The sequence below is a fragment of the Amyelois transitella genome, chromosome 26 (assembly GCF_032362555.1).
Source record: "Amyelois transitella isolate CPQ chromosome 26, ilAmyTran1.1, whole genome shotgun sequence".
NCBI classification, from domain to species: Eukaryota; Metazoa; Arthropoda; class Insecta; order Lepidoptera; family Pyralidae; genus Amyelois; species Amyelois transitella.
The window spans coordinates 7,315,846-7,339,347 of record NC_083529.1 but is presented as its reverse complement, the minus strand read 5'-3'; the positions used below and the strand labels follow the sequence as shown (position 1 = coordinate 7,339,347).

Below are 23,502 nucleotides of genomic sequence, written 5' to 3'. Positions count from 1 at the left end.
TTACGCTCTTTGAATAAGTGTGAATTACTAAAAATCGGCAAATACTAACATACCGATGTCTCCAAAGAAGCATTATTCGTTGTATTTTAAGTGGGATATACATTTCAACATTACCATGATCCATTAAATAGGTTGCTTCATGTAAACCCCTTTCTCACCCTATAAAGGAGCATCCTGGGCTCCTCTCCAGAGCGAGGATGTGATAGGGATTAAAGCGAGGAAGCAGAAGTATACGAGACAACAATTGTACAGACCAATATAAGGTGTCATCTACTAAGAATCCGTATAAAGTAGAAGTAATCCGGTTGTATGGTATATCCAGTCACGAATCCTGCAAGAATTTATACATTGTAAGGTTATTTCTAGTTTAGACAGGAGCACAAAGCAAGCGACCTTTATCTGGTTTTGAAGGACTTTAGGATATTCAATTTAGATTTGTATTTATTTAATTACTAGCTGTGCCCCGTGGTTTTGCACCCGTCGGAATTTTGGGATAAAAGTACTTATTATGTAACTAGAGGCCGCCCGCGATAGATAGATTCCAGGTTATATTTTGTGTTAAGTATACAAATCATCCATCAAAATTAGATCAGTGGATTTTGCGTAAAAGAGTAACAGTCACACATCCACAAATTTCTACAAACTTTCGCATTTAATATTAGTAGCATTCAAAAGTCTATTCTCCTGTTCAGAAGGAGATGATATTAAATAAAAGGCAAATGTGATTAAATCATTCTAAAGTAAGTTTCATGTGCAAAGACTCGCAACGCAACTCTTAGTGGGGCACTTCAACATCCCGGCCACAGGCAAACCCTGGGCTCCTCTCCATAGGTGAGGACGCAACTGGGTAACACCAGAAAAATGAAGATGCTCTATGGATAAACACCTATCGGGGGATCCAAGCAGAGACCTCAGGTTCATAGGTGAGGCATCACCCGGCGATCATAGAATACATACCTAGTTGGGTAAGGGATCTCATATAATGTAATGTAAGAACCATTACACCCACTCGATAAAGAGCAATAATTTCCATCCTCATACTAACAGACAGTTTCGCAACCTTCGAGTCGTGATGTGGACGCTGTTCCGTTCTCATTATAATCGGTCTAATAATCGATTACTGTCGCGATGTTGATTGACGGAGGCAATGTGATGAAAGGTCGGTGCCCACGTCCATGCATACCTACACGATACACTTACATCATCATCACATCGGAGGACGTTCTGATGAAAGGTCAGGTCAAGAGTATTCTAGCTTGATATGCAAAAGCTTGCTTTAAAACACTGATAAAGAAGTATGCAGGGAGCTGCCAATAATGTAATCTTTGCCTACCCGAAACAGGAATAAAGCGATCCTATCATATATTGTATGTTTCATTCTCCCGGGTATTTATCTTGAATCAGGGTTGAATCTTATCCTTTATAAACTTAGTTTTTATTCTTTTAAACTACAGTTTTTTAATCTCAATTAAATTAAACCATCGGCCTGTGTGGCGTAGCTATAGTGCGTTTGTCTGTGACACTGGTTAAAATCCCAACAAGGGTATAATGAGAATGAACTTTCTCTGATTAGTCCAGGTCTTTGGCATTTATTTTTATAAATATTTATTATAAAATATATGCGTTAATATCTCATAACACAAGACTCGAACTAACTTCGAGTCTAACTCAATGTGTAATATTTCCTGTGCATGTACGTATGTATGTGTCGTAAATACCTATTGGACTTTTAAAATTTTAATCCTCAACCTCGATTTGTGACTATTATATGAAGGCAATAAAAAACAGGTCCTTGTCCGGACCTTCGCCCGTCGCCTTCCTCGCCAGCTTCACGACATCGCACTTAAAAATGACCAATAAAAAAATCGCACGCCGATATCAGAACATAAATTTAGTGTAATTTCCGCCAATTACTAGTTGAAGCCAGTATAACAAACACAGAATGATAAGAAAACTCCATCACCCATTTTTTATCAGTACCTACATGTACTCGTAATAAGACAGTAAGAATCGATTGCCATTACATTAGATATTTTGGTAGGCGGTTAAATAAGCGTAACATAAACCAAAAAAAATTCTTGGAATTCTTATCAGTGTGTCTGGTACGGTATAACTTCGGAACTACTCCACAGACTTTAACGCGGTTTTCACAGGTTTAACAATTCGTTTACGTGGAAAGTGACCTATACGCGGGCGGAGTCGCGGGCAACAGCTAGTGTGAAATAAGATAATTGTAAAAGAAACTCCAAGTGACCACACGTTATAAGAAGTACACTTACTTCTTCAAAATGTACACAAATTTGAGCAACCACAGCACAACGGAAGTAGAAAATAGATTGTGGTACTTCATTTAGGTATAAATAGTATGAAATTTTCTGAAGTTCCATCCATACTACAATTAGCCACAGTTGAGCCAGGCAATATATTTATAATCAATATATTTTATTTTAATACTCGATTTAATTTATAAAGATAGATAGATAAATAAATAAATAATCATAAAATGTTAAATATAATAGGAAATATAAATATAAATACAAATATGTAAGGCACAAATACACATCATATTTACCTTGCATTGTTTAACTTACAAAATATTTAATATAATGTAATAGTTACTAACAGAGATTACATAAATATTCATATAATAAATAGTATTAGCGCCGAACAAAGTCGTGAGGCGATCGTCTCGTTCGTTGTAAAAGCCACGATGATCCTCGACTCCGGGAGAACAATAGCAACTTTATACAGACACCCTCCGTCTCGTAGTAATCGACGCCATCGTAATAATACCTATTCAGCCGCTAATACTCTGCGCATACGCAACCACTTGACAAAATAATCTAAAATCTATTGTTTATTTAAATTTTGTAAACAATGTGTTATGAGTTGTGGAATATATATATATACATATATATGTGTGTATATAGATTTGCTGTCCACACACATCGGTCTACCTACACATACCAAACCCACAATATAAACATATTTCGAAATCAAATTGATTTAATTTTAAGACAATATTAATGTTCTAATTTCATTTGAATTGTCAATATACAAAACCAAACATCTTACGTACTCTCATCTAACTGATTTACGCTATGACCTGCATGTTTGTGATCCGATAGTTGACTCGTTAAGTGATTAGCGCGGCATAGAACTCGATGAGACCACGACCAGCCCGGGGCGGCGCGCAGCCGGTCGTTGAGAAATCGGCTGTTGAAGGAAGGTTAATTTGTTTTTTAACATCGTGGAGTACCCGGTGACCTCCGTGACTTTAAAGCGAAAACTATTACAAAAATGTTATCTATGTCCAAATAAATAAGCACCAATTTTAAGTCAACTCTCGCATTCAAAGGTATTTATTATCATGTTTATCTATATTCCTTGCGGGGTTGACAAAGGTAACAGTCTTGAAAAGTCAAATCACACTTACATATATTACGTCGCCATCTGTTACGGGGTAGATAGAATTGTAATAATCGGAAAAATATTCAAAGGCCACGTTCTGCTTAATGATGAATTGAGATTCAGATGACAAGTTGCCAGCTCATAGCGCCGAAAAAATACCCTCTTTCTTTCATTTTTTTACGCATATTTTGTAATCAATCAAGGGAAAGGCTTTTACGTTAGATCAGTAATAGAATTGTGTTTAATTTAAAACTTATATACGTACTACGCTACCAATGCTTATAAAATATCGAAATATCGGCATTCAGGAGTTCAGTCAGCGTGTAGTACAGTCCCTAAATAAACTCCCGCAGATGAAACTATGTAGTTCGTTTCTTTAACTTTTACAATTGTTTGCGACAGTGTGCGCTGACATTTTGTTTCCGCATAGAAAAGACATCAACGCATCAAAAATAAAAGCGATAACTTAAAGTTAGTGCTATCGCAAGTATTTTACTTCATGTGTTCATTCTTCCATAGTCCACATTCAAATGTACGTTTAATCACATCTCTATCCCCTTTAGGGTAGACAGACCCAACAGACCCAACAGCCCCAAATTACTGAAAAGCGACGTTCAGCTGGCTTACCCCCATTGAGATAATGACATGATGCTAGTGCGTTACATAAAGGAATCCTAAATTTATAAGCATATTCCCTTTATTGAAAAGCGAGGCAGCTGGCGAACAATATATTTTTCCTGTGGTCTTATACCAACATGGAAGCTTTAGCTTTAGAACTAGATGAATGTACCTATTCCTTAAGTCGACGTATTATGATATCCATGACAAATATATTTAGTGGTCCTATTATAAAGTGCCGAAAACCACACGGAAAAACAGAGTATGTAAGTGTGTATGTGGCACCGACGCCACGTGACGGCGAGCCGCGCACTACTAGCGACCACACTTTAAATTTTTGCCCTCATTCTAATACGATTTACATAATTAAAAATATGTACCAAATGTAATTCCCCGCACTGGACCAGTTTTTGTACCGATTAATCGCGCGTTATTTAATCGATTTATACGTAATCCGATAATCGGATTAAATCGGTCCGACGCCTCGAGATCAAAGACACCGCAAGTGTGATAGACAAGTCAAGTATCGAATTACTGAAATTCCTGTTAACTAGGTACATTACTATTTAACTTGGTACTGCACTCGTGGAAGAAACATGAACCAACAGGTTGAAATAGTATTTGTGCAGTACAGAGTATCGTCTAGGATCGACCACTTGATCGAATTGTAAATTTTACATTCATAACTTCACATCACACGAAAATACTCGTATATCAGATTATATCCATCCAAAAGTAACTCAAAGAAAATATACACATTATAATCACGGGGTAAATGAAGTCAATAGTTTTAAATTACTGAAACGCCGTACATAGATTTCCAAATAGCCATCTAGATTTTTGGAAATTTGAATCTCATGTTTCATATTTTCCACATGAGATATGCCATCTAAAAGCTAACCTATCAAGGGTATGAACATATATATAGTAATAGACATATATCGAGTACACTAAAGCTATTAGGAGCGAGGCCGCGGGTGTGGCTCCGAATATAATATTACTCACGACTGTAACAGTGACGAACCGACATTTCCGCAGCTATAAGTCATGTTTAGTGCTTCCTACAACAAGAGCTGCGCGTGCGCCGGATGTTGTCCATTTTAACAGGATATGCCATGCTTTCATGCCAATCTGGCAGCGAAAAAACAAACTGTGACAAACACACATTTCTCTTGTCCTCGTCTTTCTCCTGGCGTTACTCCTGGTTACATCCTCACATCCCGGTCTCACATCCCGGTCTCGGTGTTCGCTTTTAACCATGATCCAGGATTGGGTTAGTCAGGTTTGCAAGGGAAACTCCCCCAAATGAGATCATGGTATAAGCAATGGTAAAAGTAGCACTAGACGGGGGCACACATTTCCTAAGTCGTCTTTTACGACATTTGTGGAAAAGAGAGGGAGAGGTCTTATAATAAAGTGAGGGAATCTTCACGGCGTTCATTCACAAACTAATGAAAAATAGGTAATTTGAATGCGCAGTGAAAGAAAAGTTCAATTTTAATGAAAACTTTTATATTTCCGTCTTAATCTGATAAGCATCCAACCGAGCTGGGATATAGCGGTTAAGGATAACAGTTATATCGTTATAACGACGATAAATCGTAAAAAACGTTAATTAGTTGATAACATGTTATGCTGGCAAAAAGCAGTCTCGTGTCGGTTCATTACAGTATGGAGTTGAAAGATGTGCCTCGGAACAGCGACGATAATTCGAACGGAGGTTCAGCCTGCGTGCTAAATGAAATTGAGTACAATGTTCTTACATTTAGGATTTTAAATTTACTAGTAGATATAATTCAACATTGTCTTATTATTTATAGTATTATTAACTTTCAAGTTGTAATAAAAAGCGAAACTACAATAGTTTATCGCGCGATAAAAACGGTGTCGCGCGTGCTGCGCTGGTGCACTATGGAGGCTGATATGCGAAACGAAAGCCCGAACAAAAACTTCTTTTATATACAACTCGAGATGTCAGCAAAACTAACTTTATTTTTGCACGAACGATGTGTTATAGCGAAATGTCAATGTATATGGCTATCATTAGTGGAAGTTAAGCGTCTAGTGAACAGATATGATTGTACAGTGGGCTGCAGATAGCTACAATGTCTGTGATTTTTCAAGTATCTTTAAATGCAATTAATCATAAGTTTTGATTAATTTGTATCTCATGACTATTATTATAGCTAAGCCCACTATTATTATACCTCTTTAATTTTGTAAAATTAGTCCCAATAAAAGTTGATGTACTTATTGTATGGATCTTTAAATTATCTCTCATCTCTCACAAATAAGAATATACCTAGACAATACAAAAGGCGTCCCTAATCACAAATTAAATTTCTTTGGCTTTCAAAGTAAAAATTACACATAGGCTACAATATTCGTAAGTGGAGTCACGGGTGACAGCTAGTGACTTGATTAATTATTCCAATTCTTAATCGGTTGTCAGCGTGTCGAAGAGAAGGTATTGAAATGAGATTAATGACAAGGGTCGGCGGGCGACGCGGCCGCAGACAAATTAGGCGCTTATCTGATGGTACCGACAGTCGATTGCACTTAGTTAACCGATCGGTTCTGATTTTTGTTTGTTACATATATCCTTTGCGGGGTAGACAAAGCCAACAGTCACGAAAAGACTCAACGACCACGTTTAGCTGTACCTATATTATTATAAAGTTCAGATTAAAAAGTTCCATACCGAAAAAGTTCTTTTTCCATCAAGACTTGAACGATGATCGAACTCGGGGCCTTTTGGTTTAGAGGCGAGAATCCGAAAACTGCTCAAACAGTTATTATACCATAACTGATAAAAAATGACGCCCTTGCGAAATAAATGTTTATATCTCATCTGATTTTAATACATTTCGAGCCTTGTAACATAAATATCGAAAAATTTCATTAAGCCATTTATGAAATTTATCGAATATTGCTGCCAAATGAATCGATATTGTATCGATAACATTTGCATGCTAATGGCGGTGAAGTTGTTTCATTGCAAGTATTTTATTTAGTTGCCCTTGCCATGTCCACAAAGGCTCATGTTGGTAGTTAAGCAGAAAATCTTTACATTGACTCAAAGATAAGTCTAACTCTATTTTTTTTTTTGTATCCACCTGTTACATACATAAAATACGCCTCATTCCCGAAGGGGTAGGAGGAGACTGCATCCCTCCACTGCCACAGCACCTGCACTCTTATTTCACTTTATCTTCATTCGCAGTCTCTTCTCGCTAGCTCCTCGCCTTGGGGTACTCTTGACTTTATCCTACTCAGCTATAACTTTATTAAATTATTTACAGTAATTTTAAATTAAATTAAGTTAGCTTAACATTCATTTAAATTGCTCACGAAATATTTAAGTAGCGACATCTACAAATTTATTATTAAACTGATATACATTAAAGTTGAAGCAATTTGAATATAGATGGCATTACTTATTACTGAAAGCCAAACAATCTTCAAAACTATAGCAATAACGCCTCTTTCTCAGAAAAGAAGACGAAGACTAGTACTTTCCAATTGCAATGATTCCTTTACCATTTTTGGTGTAAAAATTAGACCTGAGCTATTTCATAGGCTTCAATTATAAACCCAATATCTGTTCATAAAGTTTTTGTCGTTTCCCATGACGGAGATCGCCGTCCCGCCCGCGAGCCCCCGTGTCCACCTGGAATGCAGCCTCGAGAACCCATAACGATCTCGATAAAGCCTATAACTGGTGCAATAAAACGCATCCCGGGCTATCAGATGCACGGGGACTTGCAGAAAGCGATTGAGCGCGCAATGAATCCTCTAATTGTGAACATAAACTAGAAAATATGCTTGGGAAATGAATCGCATTAGTTTTTGCCATTTTTATTGTACTTATTGGTGAAACGATTTATTTTTAAAACCGTTGTAATGCCATCTAGGGGGAAAAATGTCAACCAGTCAGCCTGGTAGCAATTGCTAGTCCCAATTCCGATCATTTATTTGGTTTTCAATAATACTTTATTATAAAGTAAGATTTTCTTTTACCTTGTACTTAAGTTTATTTATTAACAAAATTATAACAAATCTATTTTAATTCTGTAAATTCCCACTTTAGGTAGGAAAGGCAGTCACTGCATTGCTTCAAAATTCAATTCGAATTGTAAAGTTTTTCGATGCGAATAAAACAATCAATTAACTCTGATACATTCTTTATATACTTGTTGAGCTCGTAAATCTAATTAATTGCAAAGACTAATTCATTAAATAAACATGTACTCAATAAAAACACTACTGTACAACTATAAAAGCATGTTAAATATTTATAAAACATAAATTAATGATCCCAAATACAAGTGTAAAACGAGCATAAAATACTGTAAACATATATTTCAATATTTCCTTAACAATTAAAACAACAAAATGCATTAAAATATTAGTAACTGCCACTGACAGATGATGAAAAAAATGTATTTATTTAGAACAAAACTAGAAAGTTATAATACATACAAAGTACATAATTAGTCTGTCTTTACTTTTTAAATAGTTTCTTTAGAATCTGATGTCCTGCACTGACTACCCCGTATAGTGCAAAGACGTGATTATAATACAACTTGATAACATGAGGTTACAACTAAGACCTCTTCAAAAGTACCAGGACGGCAGAAACTCAAAGAAGATTAACTCCTAGTGAGATATTCATTGGCGATGCTCTTCCAGTCAGTGGGGTCGTCGACCTCGGGCTTGGACTTGCGCAGCTTGCGCAGGAGTTCCCAGCCGTTGGCCTTCTCCGTGGACGACACGTACGCGTTGTCCGGGTCCTGCTCGCGGGTGTACGCGCCCAGCACTAGGCTCTGCACCAGCCGGGATGAGATCAGCGTCTGGAATATAAAAGTAGATGAATTAATTAACAATACATAATAAATTTCAGAAAATACACAATCAACGTCATCGTGGTGCCGTGTGGTTACACGGCACTAAAGGTTAGGCTTACAAACTTGGGATTCTTTTTTTAGGCGATGGGCTAGCAACCTGTCCCTATTTGAATCTCAATTCTATCATTAAGCTAAAACGTGGCCATTCAGTCTTTTCAAGACTGTTGGCTCAGTCTACTCCACAAGGTATATAGACGTGAACATATGCGGGTGGAATGGAATAAACATTTTAGCAGTTCAGATTACTTTCCACTTTTACAACTACAAGATTGGCCATAAATTAAAAAAGCAACCATAAGACCAGCCGATATTTTACACGCGCCATGCGAGGAGTGACTTTTTGCAGTGATGTGACACATGCATGACTCGATTAGTGATGTACTCGTTACAATTCATTTATCACGAACTACTTACGGTACGGTACTAATAATGGGGAAAGGAGAGAGGTGACAGATGTTTGTGTTTACGATGTTTGACCTTATTGATGTAGCTACAAATATATTGCCAATAACGACCTTCAAGAGCCTGTACTCGTCGTCAGGCAGCCTCCTGTTGACGGTGTAGCCGGCGAGCACGTAGCCGGCGTGGCGGGGGTCGCCCGTGGTGAGCATCACGTACGTCATGGTGATGGCCAGCTCGAACACGTAGTACGAGTACTGGATGTCTCCGAAGTCGATGATGCCGCAGATCCGGTGTTCGGTCTCGCTGTAAGCAATAATGGTCATTATTTTGCAATTGATACCAATATAGTTATTGACGGAACAGCGTGATAAGGGAATGTTGTGATGTGAAAGAAGATGTAGTTACAGGAATAGAAAAGGGTATGTTGAGATGGTTCGGTCATGTGGAGAGGATGAATGAAAGCAGGTTGACTAAGCAGATATACAAGGAGAGTGTGGAGGGAAAGGTTGGAGTGGGAAGAACTAGATGAACGTATCTTGATCAAATTAAGGACGTCCTGGTAAAGGTTCAAAAGTAAGTAAGTAAGGTCAAAAGTACTCGAAACCGCCGAGCTTGCATGAAGAGAGTTATGAATGTGGATGAAGCGAAGGAAGTATGCAGAGATCGTGGCAAGTGGAAAGAGGTAGTCTCTGCCTACCCCTCCGGGAAAGAGGCGTGATTTTATGTTATGTTATGTTATAGTTGTTGATTCTGATAAATTACTTCACATGATGATGATGAATAACAATTTACTTTATTTAGTTTCTTACACATGTAAATAAAATATAAGTAAATCTAGACAGACGTAAGTGCTAAGTGTGTTAGTGAAAGAAAATAATGTTGACCACCTCATATTCAGTGTTTGTTTCTTCACGTTAACACGAGTAAGAATACAAGACCGTACGATAGTAATTGTACGTTGTAGATCCATTGCTCCCTACCCGAGAATACCTCAGATTGTCATAAGTATTTGAGTGACAATGTAAGGGAGGCAAGCGAAGAAATCGACAGATTGTCTATTTTGAGGTGTTACCTAAGTAAAATTCCGTGGAGGATTTTGGTGCAAACCTTCAGAGTAGAAGTGCGTAGAGGCCTAGTGATTAGAAAATGTTATTCATTTGTTAGTCTATCTATTTATTGTGATACTGAGGATTATCAATAACTTTGATAAAAATAGGTTTAAAATGTATCATTATTTCTATTAATTACAGTCCCAAAAAAATCTTATTCTTCGCCCTCATTGCTGTTTAAAAAGAAATATCTTCTGATCACTCATATCATAAAACACCCATGATCCTTTGGTCATTAGAAAACTTCTAGACCTTGGAAGATTATTAAGATTGCTATATGAACGTTGACTAAAACATATTTGTTTTTCGAACTATGATATTATGTTCATGTTATATGATGTAAGCGAGTCTGGCAAACAGTGTTATCTTGCTGATGAGCTAGCTAACAACAAACACGGATAAGAAAAAAATTGTGCATCCAATGCATACACATTGTTTAGATGCTAAGTTTGAGAATAATGAACCTCACAACACCAAACAAAACTCAGTTCATGACAAGGGTGCGATATTTATAGTCACTAATATTACTTATTACGGGAGTTGATTTATCAATTAAAAATTAGGGAACAATTATTCGAAATAAACATTCATTCATAACTCTCTTCATACAAAGTAGTCGCTTTAGGTACTGACCTTTTACCAATAGCTGAATAAATTTTTAAAAGTGCCTTTGATGGTTCTTTTTAAACAATAGAATTATACCGATGTTTATTTATTTATTATCAATCTTATCGGAATATAATTTACACGCACAGTACATATAATAAGATAAAAGTAGAAGAAGGAAGAATAATTATAATAAAATCATGAGTCGTATCCCACAGGATGTGTTTACACAAAAAACAAACGGGAAAAGAGTTGACAGTAGATGGCTCCATAATATCAGTATTAATTTGGGTCACCTCAACATTGGATCAGTAAGCCAATTGAACAACAAGTCAACAGATCACTTGTCTCGGTAATGTACCTAATGAGAGAGTTATGCGGGGCGTTAAGTGTGGCTGATCCCAACCATTGCATCCTGTTTCGCATAACAACGATAACCGCTGTGGGTGCAATAGTGAAAGATATTTGAGTAGATGTATTCATTCCGTAGGAATCCAAGCCAACCAAATTACAATAAAGGGTTTTTCAATAATTATTATCATTTAAGTTGCAAGTCTTATACTATATTTAGATGACATCATTTAAGCAGCTCGGGAGCTACGATGCCACTTCCAAACAGATAGACACGCTCAACATAAAACACTATGAATATCATGTGACGAAGAAGCACGAGATAGATTGATCGGAGCTAGAGGTACCTGCCGCCGGGCTTGTGCGCCACGAGCACGTTCATCTCGTTGACGTCGCCGTGGATGACGCCGCGCTCCAGCTCGTCCAGCCGCGGCACCACCGCGTACTTGAACTCTTCGATCACCTGCAGGTGACAGATCTCATGTTTAACATAATGTACCTAGGTGAAATTCCAATCTCTCTTAAATATATATACCCAAAATGTTAACAACAAATTCAATACTATACATAACTCTGTTTGAATTATGAATTTGTGTCAAAGAATTCACTGAAAATTCTCGATGAAAAATATTTTGATACTGCAATCATAAATAGTTACGGGCTTTCGTAGCATGCGAAGATTAGAACTTCAAATAAACTATTATGCCATAGAATTTGAACGTTTCTATCACCTCTTCGGCCAGCTCCTGTTTGTCAGCGTCCTTCACCGCGAACTTGAACTTGTCCAGCTCCGGCACCTTGCTCAGCATCCAGATGTGCTCGCGGGAGACCAGGCCCGAGTGGTTAAAGTTCTGGAGGCGATAACATTTACGGTTGATAAGTTGTCAGTAATGATGGAATTTAGATTCGAAAAGAAGAAATTATGCGAAAGAAGTATGCAGAGATCGTGGCAAGTGGAAAGAGGTAGTCTCTGCCTACCCCTCCGGGAAAGAGGCGTGATTTTATGTATGTATGTATGTAGATTCGAAGGTAATGACAGGTTAGGTTGCCTGACTGAAAATTTAATTGATTAATACAGACATAGAATGATAAAATTCAATCTGAAAGATACCAGACAAGCGAAGAACAAACGTGTCATTTAGTTATAGCCATACATTGTTTTGCCTTCTATTCCTTTTTTTCACAATTTAAAAATTAACATCTGTTAGAAGTCATTAGTCATAACTCACGTTAAAATATGGTTATTGTGGAAACGATACACTAACGAACTATTACGTGAAGCAATTTTCTTAACAATTTACATCAACATGTTCGGTGACTAGTTCACAGTAGTCGAGCGAGCTGCGCTCGTTATTTATATCTATGTGATCGTTACTAAGAACTTTTTCTATACAATCATCAATTCTGTCTGTTTTAGCTTTAGCTTCTCAAAAATATTCTTTGTATTAATGAAAATTAGGAATCAAACTTAAATACTTATAGATGCATTGGCATCTGACAAAAACCAATGACTACTTTTTTTCAAATTTTAAATGATCAATCAGTGGGACAAGGCAAAATTACAATAATTAAAGATATTAAAAATTTGATCATTAGAAACAGGATATCGATATCTTGTCGCCAGTTCCAACTCGATCAATGTGAAGCTAAGCGAACTGAAACTGAACACAACAATAGACTCGTACGTGAAGTGTCGACCTTGTGTCCGCGCTCGCTGTGAGGCTGGCAGCCGGACCGGTGCTGACATGACAAATCGGTTGGGATCTGATTCAACCTCAGGTTTGACCTTAGTTATGAAAAGTTGATTATAGGTTTTTTAGTCTGTGCATGTGTCGCTCATGCACGTTAGGTACTTTCCAAGGTTTCAGTGATGTGAGCATATCAAACCTATCGCCCTGTCTCATGTCTGCATCTAAAGTAACTCCGCTGTTATGATATTGTCTTTATATTTAGTTACAGCCTCACAAGAAAGTAGACCACATAAAAAGGTGTTAATTTACATAGTACCTAAGGTCGTATCCTCTTATTTTTGTGGCCCACTATAATAAGGCAAATCAATCTCACATGATGATGTTACGTCAGACATACTTGAAACTTTTAAAAAAATCTTCATGAATTCATTGCCACTGAGAATTCAGTGATTGATGAAGTTGGTGGAAGCGGATGCTACACCGACGAGTTTGATGACGAAATTGGTGGATTCAATGTAGCGAAAGAATTATGAATATCTTCGCAGACAAGAAAAACGAGTGAAAAACGTGACTAGAGTGACTTCGAATGAAGCATTACCTGTAGCTTATTATCAAGATTAGCAACAAACTCCCCGAGCTGGTAAAACAAGGCCTCTGTCTTGGGCACGTTCTTGAAGAGTTCCCCGGGCACGTACTCCAGCAGGCGCACGGCGTGCTGCTTGCCGTTGAGCGTCTCCACGGAGTGCAGGTGGCCGTACACGTTGCGGACCGGCTTCGGGCACACCACCGAGCGGGCGTCTGGAAGAGGAGCACAATGTCGTTATAACTACGGATCTGTAAGGCATAGACCGGTACAGTGGCCTCGAAGAGGCCACCTTCAGGCGAGGTGACACTGGGATCTCCACTGGGCTCACTGTACTATTTGGAATATTTTGGTGGTAAAAGTTCTTCTTCGTTTGCAAGCAGGCTTTGTAAGAGCTTCAAATTTAGTGAATTTTATTGTTTCTAAGTACCCACATTCCACTCTAAAACAAAATGACTTTGGGAACGTACAACAGACATCAAGCTGAAAAAAAGAAGCAAGCAGCATTGGCGGCAGCATTCCCGCAGGGAATACGTTGCCAAAAATTTCTCGAGTATGGGCACTGGAGTTATGAGTGCACTGGAAAACGCAAGATATTGGTGCGTCCATCCCGTACTCAGATCCTAAAGAAGAATCTGAAGGCCAAAGATGACAAAGAAGAAGGCTCATGCAGCAATGGCAAATGCAAGATACCAAACAAGAAGAAACGTCAAGAGTCAGATTGCTCCGACTGTTCAGACAAAAGCTCTTCATCGGGTAGTTCAAGTTCGGACTCTTCATCGGACAGCTCAGGGAGTGGTTCCGGTAGCGACAGTAGCGATTCCGAAAGCGACAGTGACAGCGGAAGTGAGTCCGGATCTTGCAGCGATTGTTAATATGGCACTCCTTAGTTTTTTAGGTATAGTTTTATTGGACAAAGGTTTTCGTTGATGAAGCAGGTTTAAGGAAAATATTTAAAAAGTGTAATAATATAAAGCTTATTGTCCCTAGTAATTAAATAGGTAGCAATCTTTCCAAATTCCTGAATATAATTTTTAAGCATCTACCAAACATGGCCTTCTACAGGCACTCCATTGGCAGCTTAAGAAAAGCTGAACAGGTACAGAGAGAAATTGGACAAATTCTTTATTAAAATTTGTAAAAAGTTCCCATTGATTGTGTAAAAATGTAATAGCTGATGTTGCTTGAAATATGATTTAACAAAAACCTTTGTCGAGATTTTATGATATGAATATTGTAAGTGCCGGTAAATGCTGGTCATTTTAAACAGTAAATTAAATTAAATTATTTTTTAAATGTAAAAGTGAGTTTGTAGGTTTATTTTATGTTCGTGTTGTGTGTTAATTTCATGTCACAGGAGTATATATGTTTTCGAGATATTATTTTATTCTTTCATCAATGAATAGTATAATATTGTTTAAGATTTACCGTGTGGTTCCCGGCACCAATAGAAAAAAGAATAGGACCACTCCATCTCTTTCCCATGGATGTCGTAAAAGGCGACTAAGGGATAGGCTTACAAACTTGGGATTCTTTTTTAGGCGACAGGCTAGCAACCTGTCACTATTTGAATCTCAATTCTATCATTAAGCCAAATAGCTGAACGTGGCCTTTCAGTCTTTTCAAGACTGTTGGCTCTGTCTACCCCGTAAGGGATATAGACGTGATGATATGTATGTATGTATGTATGTAAGTTCTAGAACAATATCCACGTTAGACTTGGGCTCTAAGACAGAGACCTACATTTCGAAAGCCCTAGTTGGAGACACTAGGAATTGTGTAGCACATTTGTTGTGGCCAAATTAAGATGAAATTTTATGCAATAAAAGCAGAAGATGCAACCTAACACGCAAAGATTACAAAGATATGATTTCCATAAAGTCGGCTTTTGAGAAAAAAATATCATAAAGGTGTAACTCAGAAATCTCCTACCTAATAAATGAAAATACAGCTTTAAAACCAAAAGTCTCTAAAATGGGATAATGTGTGAACATTGACTGGTTACTCAACACACGATGAATATAAAAAATTAACAAAATATCAAATCTCCGCAATATTTACATTATCTTGGTTATCTAGTTAGATACTTGTATTGCTACCGCTTCTATTTTGAGACATGACGAAAACACTAAATTGACACATTTACAGAACAGCCTGTTTTTGAAAAGTGAATGTTTTTATTCCAGAGTGCTATATTATCAGAACCGTAGCCTGCTAGGTAATCACATTAAGATAAGCCTTTCAAATATTACAGTTGTCCTTTTTCATCGTTGAACGTTCCAAAACATCTCTATATGGATGGATATGATCTAATGATAAGACGGCAGACACTCATATATCTCACTCAAATAGTTCATGATCTCGTTCTGAGCTTCCACCACCTCGACGTTCTGCGAGTCCATGGCGTTCATGATCTTGAGCACGTAGCCGTGCGGGCTGTGCGTCGTGATGAGCGGGTTCTTCACGTTCGGGTCCTCCGTGATGCGGAAGTTTCTGGAAACAATTAACGTTAATGTAGTGACAGGAATAGAAAACAAAATGCATAAAGGGTTTGGTCATGTGGAGAGGCTTACTGAAAGTAGGTTGAATTAGCAAATGACAATTTAATAAAAGGTAGATGAAGATTCAAATATGAGTTTCCATTTTTTGCTTGACTAAATATAAAATGGTAGTTTTCTTTTTTTAATCAAGCTATTGTTAAGATATGTATGAGTACCTACATGACTTATTATCTATTAAGATTCATTATCATTTCTAGCTGCGAGGGCAAAGATCCGTTTGTAATTACTGAACCTTAGGACTTCATAGATTTAACCCAGATTGAATTGTAGAAGAATTATTTGACATTTCATAAATGTGTAATGGTATGTATGACATTTAGATTGGAAATTAACTCATTCAAAATTATCATCATTGTCCTGACTGATTGTTAGGCCCGGTCGCGTCCTCACCTCTCCGGAGCCCCAGCTCAGACTAAAGCACGTACAATATGCAAAAAGCTTGAAACACAGCGCAACCAACCTGTCGTCATAGCCATTAAGTTCTGTGAGCTCCAGCACGCTGATGCCGTACAGCCGCTCCACCAGCAGCTGCACGCCCTCGGGGTCGATGACCGGCCGGATGACCGCGCCGGGCTGCAGGAACGACGAGCTGTCCGCGTCCGTCATCTGGGAACCAAGTTAGAGGGTCAGGAGGTCGTCTAAGAGTTATACCGGTTGCATCCTTAGCTAAGACCTGATTATCACTGGTTGATCGACATAAGTTCCCAGCTCAAGAAAATTATAAAGTCAGGTAAAAATAAAATTGGTCATTTTAAAATTTATATTAATTCAATATTTATGTGCCACTCAATCTCTTTCCCAAGGATGTCTTTGGGATTCTTCTTTAAGGCAACGGACTAGCAACCTCACTGTATGAATCCCAATTCTATCATTGAGCCAAACAGCTAAACGCGAACTATCTACTACGCAAGGAATATAGAAGTTTTTATATGTATGTGAGTATGTAAAATTTAAATATCAATGATATTTTGTGATACCCAAATGTCGCTAGGGTTCTTATCCATGAATTCTATAGTAATAATATAATAATTTTTGTATTTCTATGAAAAATCGTATATTCAAGGAAAAACGAGAGGTCTTTCTGTTGCTTTTTATCTAAAAAATCAAACATCAGTACGACTGTAACACGTCAGTGCGTGTCATGTCATCAAGATAAATCATTTAAATGATGTTTATTTGCGCGGCATGCACCGCAGTAGCGCGCGCAAACAGATGTGATGTAACAATGGTTTTATTTGGATCGTTTAAAATTCTTAAATTAATATATATATATATATATATATATATATATATAATATATATATATATATATATATAATGTGCATATTATGTGTGCGTTTTCTTTTTCAAACCAAGAGAATTTGTAAAATTTAAAGGGATTTTATTTTTAAACGAAATATCATTAATTGTGATATATACGTTAATGTCAAAGGACGATCTTAAAATAAATGGTAAGTCGAACACATATTACAGGATGTAATTTGTTCTGACTCAGATATATGGAGCGCGGACCTTCAACTGGTAACAAACCTGACATATTGTTACCACAGCGTTAATGATACCAAATGTGGCTTAATTTAGGAAAACTCCTAAATGTATGGAGTGCATCGACTTCTCACACCTCGAGAACAATTCCGATTTCATGATATTTCAACACGCGCAGACAATTATCACAAATTTGACGCGCTCGTGACGTCTAGGTTCCGTCTGTGTTTTGGATAATACCACAGAATTACTATTAAATATTAGACACACGAATCAAGTGTTTGTTCCTTTAGGGGTAGACAGAGGCAATCCGCGGGTAAAAGCTAGTTTATAACAAAAGTTTGGCATCTTCTTCTGCCTGTCTTTTGGGTGAAAAGAAACCATACCGGCATGATCGGCTGAAGTTGATGAGTCTCAAATCTCTATTAGAACAAAAGTTACATTGTACAGCTACCTACTACTGAAATGCAAAATACATATTTTGAAAATCAAGCATATTTAAGAGTTGTTAAAATTATTATATGTTTTATCAAATTGACGTAAAAATTGTTATAAGATTGATGTTTTGATGGACGAGCCCATGTGAGCGACGCAGTGGCGACGCCAAGCGGCCGGCGGCAGAAACTGTGTCACATGATTCACATGATGCATTAGTAGTTACCATTACCATGACCCACGACTTTCAAACAGTTTGGTACAATTACAGACCTATGATTAAGTGAGGTAATTGAAAATGTTTACGTATGTCCAGTGTAGCAACCTATTTTAATATATAGGTACGTTATAGAAACCATTGTCATTTAAACTTTTGTTTACCCGTAGGATGCTGCATTATTAGTACATGTTTACGAATATCTTTGCACTAAAATCATCCAAAATAATATCTTTATATTGGCCAATATAACAATTATATCAATAATAAACAATTGGTATATAAAAATAGCATAAATAAGTGTCATTACCAGCGGGATACTTATGAAACAACAAAATATAGCGTATAAATCGTCGTCTGTTATTTTAGAAATATAAAAAATATTTGTAAATTTAAATTCCAAAATTTATTTAAATCCTAATTTAACAATCAAAGTAGTGGTTAAAAGTACTTTATTTTGTTAAATATCACCGTTATTTCAATTTTAAGTGAGGATTGTTAGTGCCTGATAACTGCAATTGTTTGTTATTATTCCAGTTTATATGTCTGAATTTATCATGTATACAAACAAAATTGAAAACTTCAAAAATATTTTATTTTGAACTTGAATTAATTTCAATAAACATTCATTGCAACTCCGTAAACAGGAGTACTTTTTGTAGTTATTTTTATTTTATTAGTGTTGACATCCGAGTGATATACCTTTCCGTTTAATTCTTAATTGATTCCAATACATTAATCCGTATGTAAATACTTGTCACTAAACTAAAAGTACCTACGTATTAAAAATAAAGTAAACATGTACTTACTTTCCAAAGTCACTAAATCGAATAAAAGAACACAACTTGTGACAAAAAATAAGCGAGCTGTCTGTCTGTGTGCCGGCGGTCGCGAGATCACTGAGAACAGACGCTCACACGGCGGGGAGTGTTATCAGCCCACTGATACACTGATACGCGAGGAGATGGACCGCGAGCGGAGATTTCTGTGATCTCAGATTGTATGCGAAGGACTTAGTTTGGTGTTTATTATATGGATAAACTTATAACATGTACTTATTAAATCACGACTTTACGGGACATACAGAGCCAATAGAAACAAAAGACGCATTATCTTTATCTTTCGCACCTAAAGAAGCCTTATTATGAAATTGATGCGGCTACCAGGATTTTCTCCAATGGCTGAACTCTATACTTACAGAAAACAATTTGTTAATTTACAGCCTTCTAATATTACCTACAAACTTTCATTTTATGACAACCGTAGCGGTAAATTACTCAAAGTATAGTCATGATTTCTTTTTATACTGTTGATTTCAAGGTTTGAAGGATAAATTATATTGTTGTTGTGAGCTGAGCTACAATCTGTCGCAGCATCGAGATACACTGACAACTTGACTGATTGCCCGCAGAGGTCGTTAGCTCTCTCATAGCACGTCCGTCACTCTTTGCTCTGCCTACAAATAAATGACATGTTTGTTAAAGTTGGTAATTCGACGTACAGATATAAATAATAATATATATGGGAAGTGTGCAGAGATCGTGGCAAGTGGAAAGAGGTAGTCTCTGCCTACCCCTCCGGGAAAGAGACTTGTATTACGAGATACTTACCCAAAGATACGATATTTTATAATAAATACTTTTATAGATAAACATCCAAGACCCAAGGCAATCAGAGAAAGTTCATTTCTCATCATGCCCTGCCCGAGATTCAAACCCGGGACTTCCAGTGTCACAGACAAGCGCACTACCGCTGAGGCCGTCAAAGATATGCAGATACGCAAAAAAAAAAAACAAATTTATTTGAACTAGCAATCATAGGAAAAGGCTTTTAAACTTTTCGTGATTGTTCTTGTAGCGATGGTTAAACAAAATAACCTGTGTATTTGAATCTCCATTCCATCATCAAGCCACCTGAACACAGCTTTTCAGTGTTGTCTCTGTCTACCACGTAAGGAATAAACACGTGATTATACTTATGTATGAATGAATTTGAAATATTACTTTGTTTGATGTAATTTTAACTTAAAACGAATAGGTAAACCTCGTTTTATGGCTAAAGTAGCCAAAGCGAAGGCCGAGCAAACAAGGATTTTACATCAGTGACACATAAACCATTAATAATTAAAAATAACCTTAGGCTTGCTATATTAAGCTAATAATAGTATAGTAGTAGGTAGAAAATAAGCTCCATTAAGAATCTAGTATGTACTGTATACTACTGTGTTAGCTATCTAGCTCTGTCTACCCCGTAAAGGATATGGACGTGATCTTTGATCAAGTAAGTTTTTTTATACTTGATCGAAGGACATGATTGATGTACAAAAATGATATGATAATGTATTTACAATTTTTTTGGAACCGCGCCTGATTCGCGTCACATCGCAAAAACGTACGTGCACATACAGACAGACAATTTATTTACATAATAATTTCAATGCACATCCAGCAGACAGTTGCAATGTCAAGTGCATTATTACACAGGAGTTTTTAGTACCTTGATTAGCAATTCGTGTAATAAAGTAACTAAGTATAATTCACCACCATAAAATATTACAAACACTTAATTTATTTTATCATTTTCTCGTCGTGTGGGCAACGAGCTCTGTTTGTTTGTGTGTTGAGGAAATTTTACAACAAATCCATCAAATGATGACATGTGGCCGTTATCGTACACCAAGTGCAGAATATATCTAGGTAGGTAGTTTTGTATGTACACCGAGTACACCTTAAGTACTAGATTATTTTTGCAAGTAGGTAAGAATTTTGTATTTTCACGCTAAGTACCTAGTTAAGCTTATTAGATTATTTAACTAAATTAATCGTTAAATGTACTGAATACCTACTATTACTAGTACCTACTAAGTTGATAGATGATAATAAGAGTCTGTTTCGGTAAAAAGCACGAAAATTATTAAGAAGCAAATATTTTTTTCAGTGTTTGCTTTTAAAAATGTAAACTTATTTGTTATTTTATATATTTTTTTTACTTGATTTAACAATCTTTTTAATATAATCGTAGCGCCATCTATCAGGTAATATGTGAACAATTAGATTGTGTATCGCCATCTATTGACAAGATATTTCAACTAAAACTCAAGAAATTTTTATAGTTCTCAAAAACCACAATAGATGGCGCTAAGTTTAAATTTTAAAATATGTTAGCGCCATCTATTATTACCATTTTAAACTGTTATTTTATCTATTCGACAAAAGATGGCGTTGTAACAAATCATTGTTTAGTCAACAGATGGCGCTTAGACTTTTTAAATGATTTATCCATTCGACAATAGATGGCAGTATCATATACAGCATTTTACAAATATTGCGGATCTTATTTTAATAATATGGTAATCAATATAACAAAAATTTAATATTAAATGAAATAATACTTGTAAGTAACGAAGGAATAAAGCTAGTGTGTTTTAGCGGAAAATGTGTCAATGGAAAGGCATAAAAGTGTGATGGACTAACAACCCGCCAATATCTGAATCTCAATCCCATCTTTAAGTCATCCAACTGAAAGTGTTCTTCTTTTATTTTCATAATTTTTGCTCCGTCCACACTGTAAGAGGTAAAGACGTGATATATTATTATATTACTATTGTATATCTTACTACCGTGACGTGCCATGCCGTGTGGTTCCCCGCACCAATAGAAAAAATATTACTCCATCTCTTTCCCATGGATGTTGTAAAAGGCGACTAAGAGATTGACTTATAATCTTGGGATTCTTCTTTAAGGCGATGGGCTAGCAACCTGTCACCATTTGAATCTCAATTCTATCATTAAGCCAAACAGCTGAACTTGGCCTTTCAGACTTTTCAAGACTGTTGGCTCTGTCTACCCCGCAAAGGATATTGTCGTGTTGATATGTATGTATGTACTTCTTACTACCCTTGGGTTTGATTAAATTTTGTATTTAGGTAGTAGGATCCCAAGAATATTTTTTATGTTGGTACCTAATACCTAATACCTAATACATTTTACAAATCTATGTTTCCACTAAATTCAAATTCAAAACTTTTATTCATTATTATGGCACACTTCAATATCACTTAATAATTGTCATATCTATTGGATTCGTCAACCAATGTTGTGAAATCAAAAGATTTGACAATTATTAAGCGGTATGAAGTATCCTATAATAATCAATAATTTTGAATATGAATTTGAATTCACAACATTGGTTGACGTCAAATTAATGAGTCTGAAACGACAAATGTTTAATAACTTAAACCTAATTTTACTAGGTAGGTAATAAACTGCACTGCCGCATTTTCCTCGACAACGCCAACCTCACAACCATCGAAACTTAGAATACAAAGTGGACGAGAGAATACATTGCTGTGATTAATTAATTGCACCACCGTACCTAGTGATGTAAAATTTATATTAATTTTTGTACTTAAAATTTTTCTAACTAACTAAGATAATGAAAAGTAGTAATGAATATTACCCACCTAATTTCCACGTCATTGACCTTCATTTATCCCAATTAGAACAGAACCTACCTAACTAGGGCGGACTCGAAATTTAATTATAAACTACACTTTCCACTCCGGACCCAGCAGGCCAGTCGGTACGCTAACCAGCATCCGCTCGCTGTTCTCACTCCACTAGCGCCCCCTAGCGGTAATCCTCGGCACGCGTCGACAATACCAAATTAATTTGTTCTTGGTGATTTTTAATTTGATCTAAAATGTTTGGCGATGACGGCCAAAGGGTTGATGTGACGATAATGCGACAAACAGACGAACAATCACGCGACCATAATTTGAATGCGGTTTTAAAGTTTGGCAGAAAATCGGTTAATTTAATTAAGTACTTACGGTCTCCTTTGTTAAGCGAAATTGGTAATAGGTCATAGAAAGAGAGAGGTAGCCATAAACACATATATATGTATATAGCATATGTATAGCAGTCTGACACCACTATTCTCCGCCTGCCCGCACGCCGCCCGTTTGTCAGCTTTTCGCGAGATTTTAAAATAGAATTACTAGTAGTAGGAACGTGATCATAAAAAAAAATATTATTAAAAATCGGTCCACTGTCATTGTTGCATTCAGGCATTGTTAAATATTTGTTATATTATAACTTTTATTGGCCCAAATTTTTTCGATCTGA

General features: G+C 36.6%; 2 protein-coding genes across 2 annotated transcripts; one reads left to right on the top strand and one right to left on the bottom strand.

Annotated features, from left to right (window-relative positions):
• Positions 1-8,196: 8,196 nt before the first annotated feature.
• LOC106141689 (hydroxylysine kinase) lies at positions 8,197-19,345 on the bottom strand. The gene is made up of 8 exons (XM_060951769.1): positions 19,186-19,345; positions 16,700-16,845; positions 16,023-16,171; positions 13,694-13,893; positions 12,136-12,255; positions 11,752-11,867; positions 9,452-9,641; positions 8,197-8,882 (listed from the first exon to the last, which is right to left on the bottom strand). The coding sequence occupies exons 2-8, from the start codon at positions 16,843-16,845 to the stop codon at positions 8,682-8,684; spliced, it is 1,122 nt and encodes a 373-aa protein (XP_060807752.1). The 5' UTR covers positions 19,186-19,345; the 3' UTR covers positions 8,197-8,681.
• Positions 14,063-15,048, top strand: LOC132903436 (zinc finger CCHC domain-containing protein 10-like). Its single transcript, XM_060951770.1, has one exon. The coding sequence runs from the start codon at positions 14,131-14,133 to the stop codon at positions 14,551-14,553; it is 423 nt and encodes a 140-aa protein (XP_060807753.1). The 5' UTR covers positions 14,063-14,130; the 3' UTR covers positions 14,554-15,048.
• Positions 19,346-23,502: the final 4,157 nt, after the last annotated feature.

Coding starts and splice junctions, on each gene's coding strand:
- LOC132903436 (XM_060951770.1), top strand. CDS start 14,131: ATGACTTTGGGAACGTACAACAGACATCAAGCTGAAAAAAAGAAGCAA.
- LOC106141689 (XM_060951769.1), bottom strand. CDS start 16,845: ATGACGGACGCGGACAGCTCGTCGTTCCTGCAGCCCGGCGCGGTCATC. Junction 11,868..12,135: donor AACAGGAGCTGGCCGAAGAG/GTGATAGAAACG, acceptor TGTCACCTGCAG/GTGATCGAAGAGTTCAAGTA. Junction 8,883..9,451: donor ACGAGTACAGGCTCTTGAAG/GTCGTTATTGGC, acceptor TTTATATTCCAG/ACGCTGATCTCATCCCGGCT.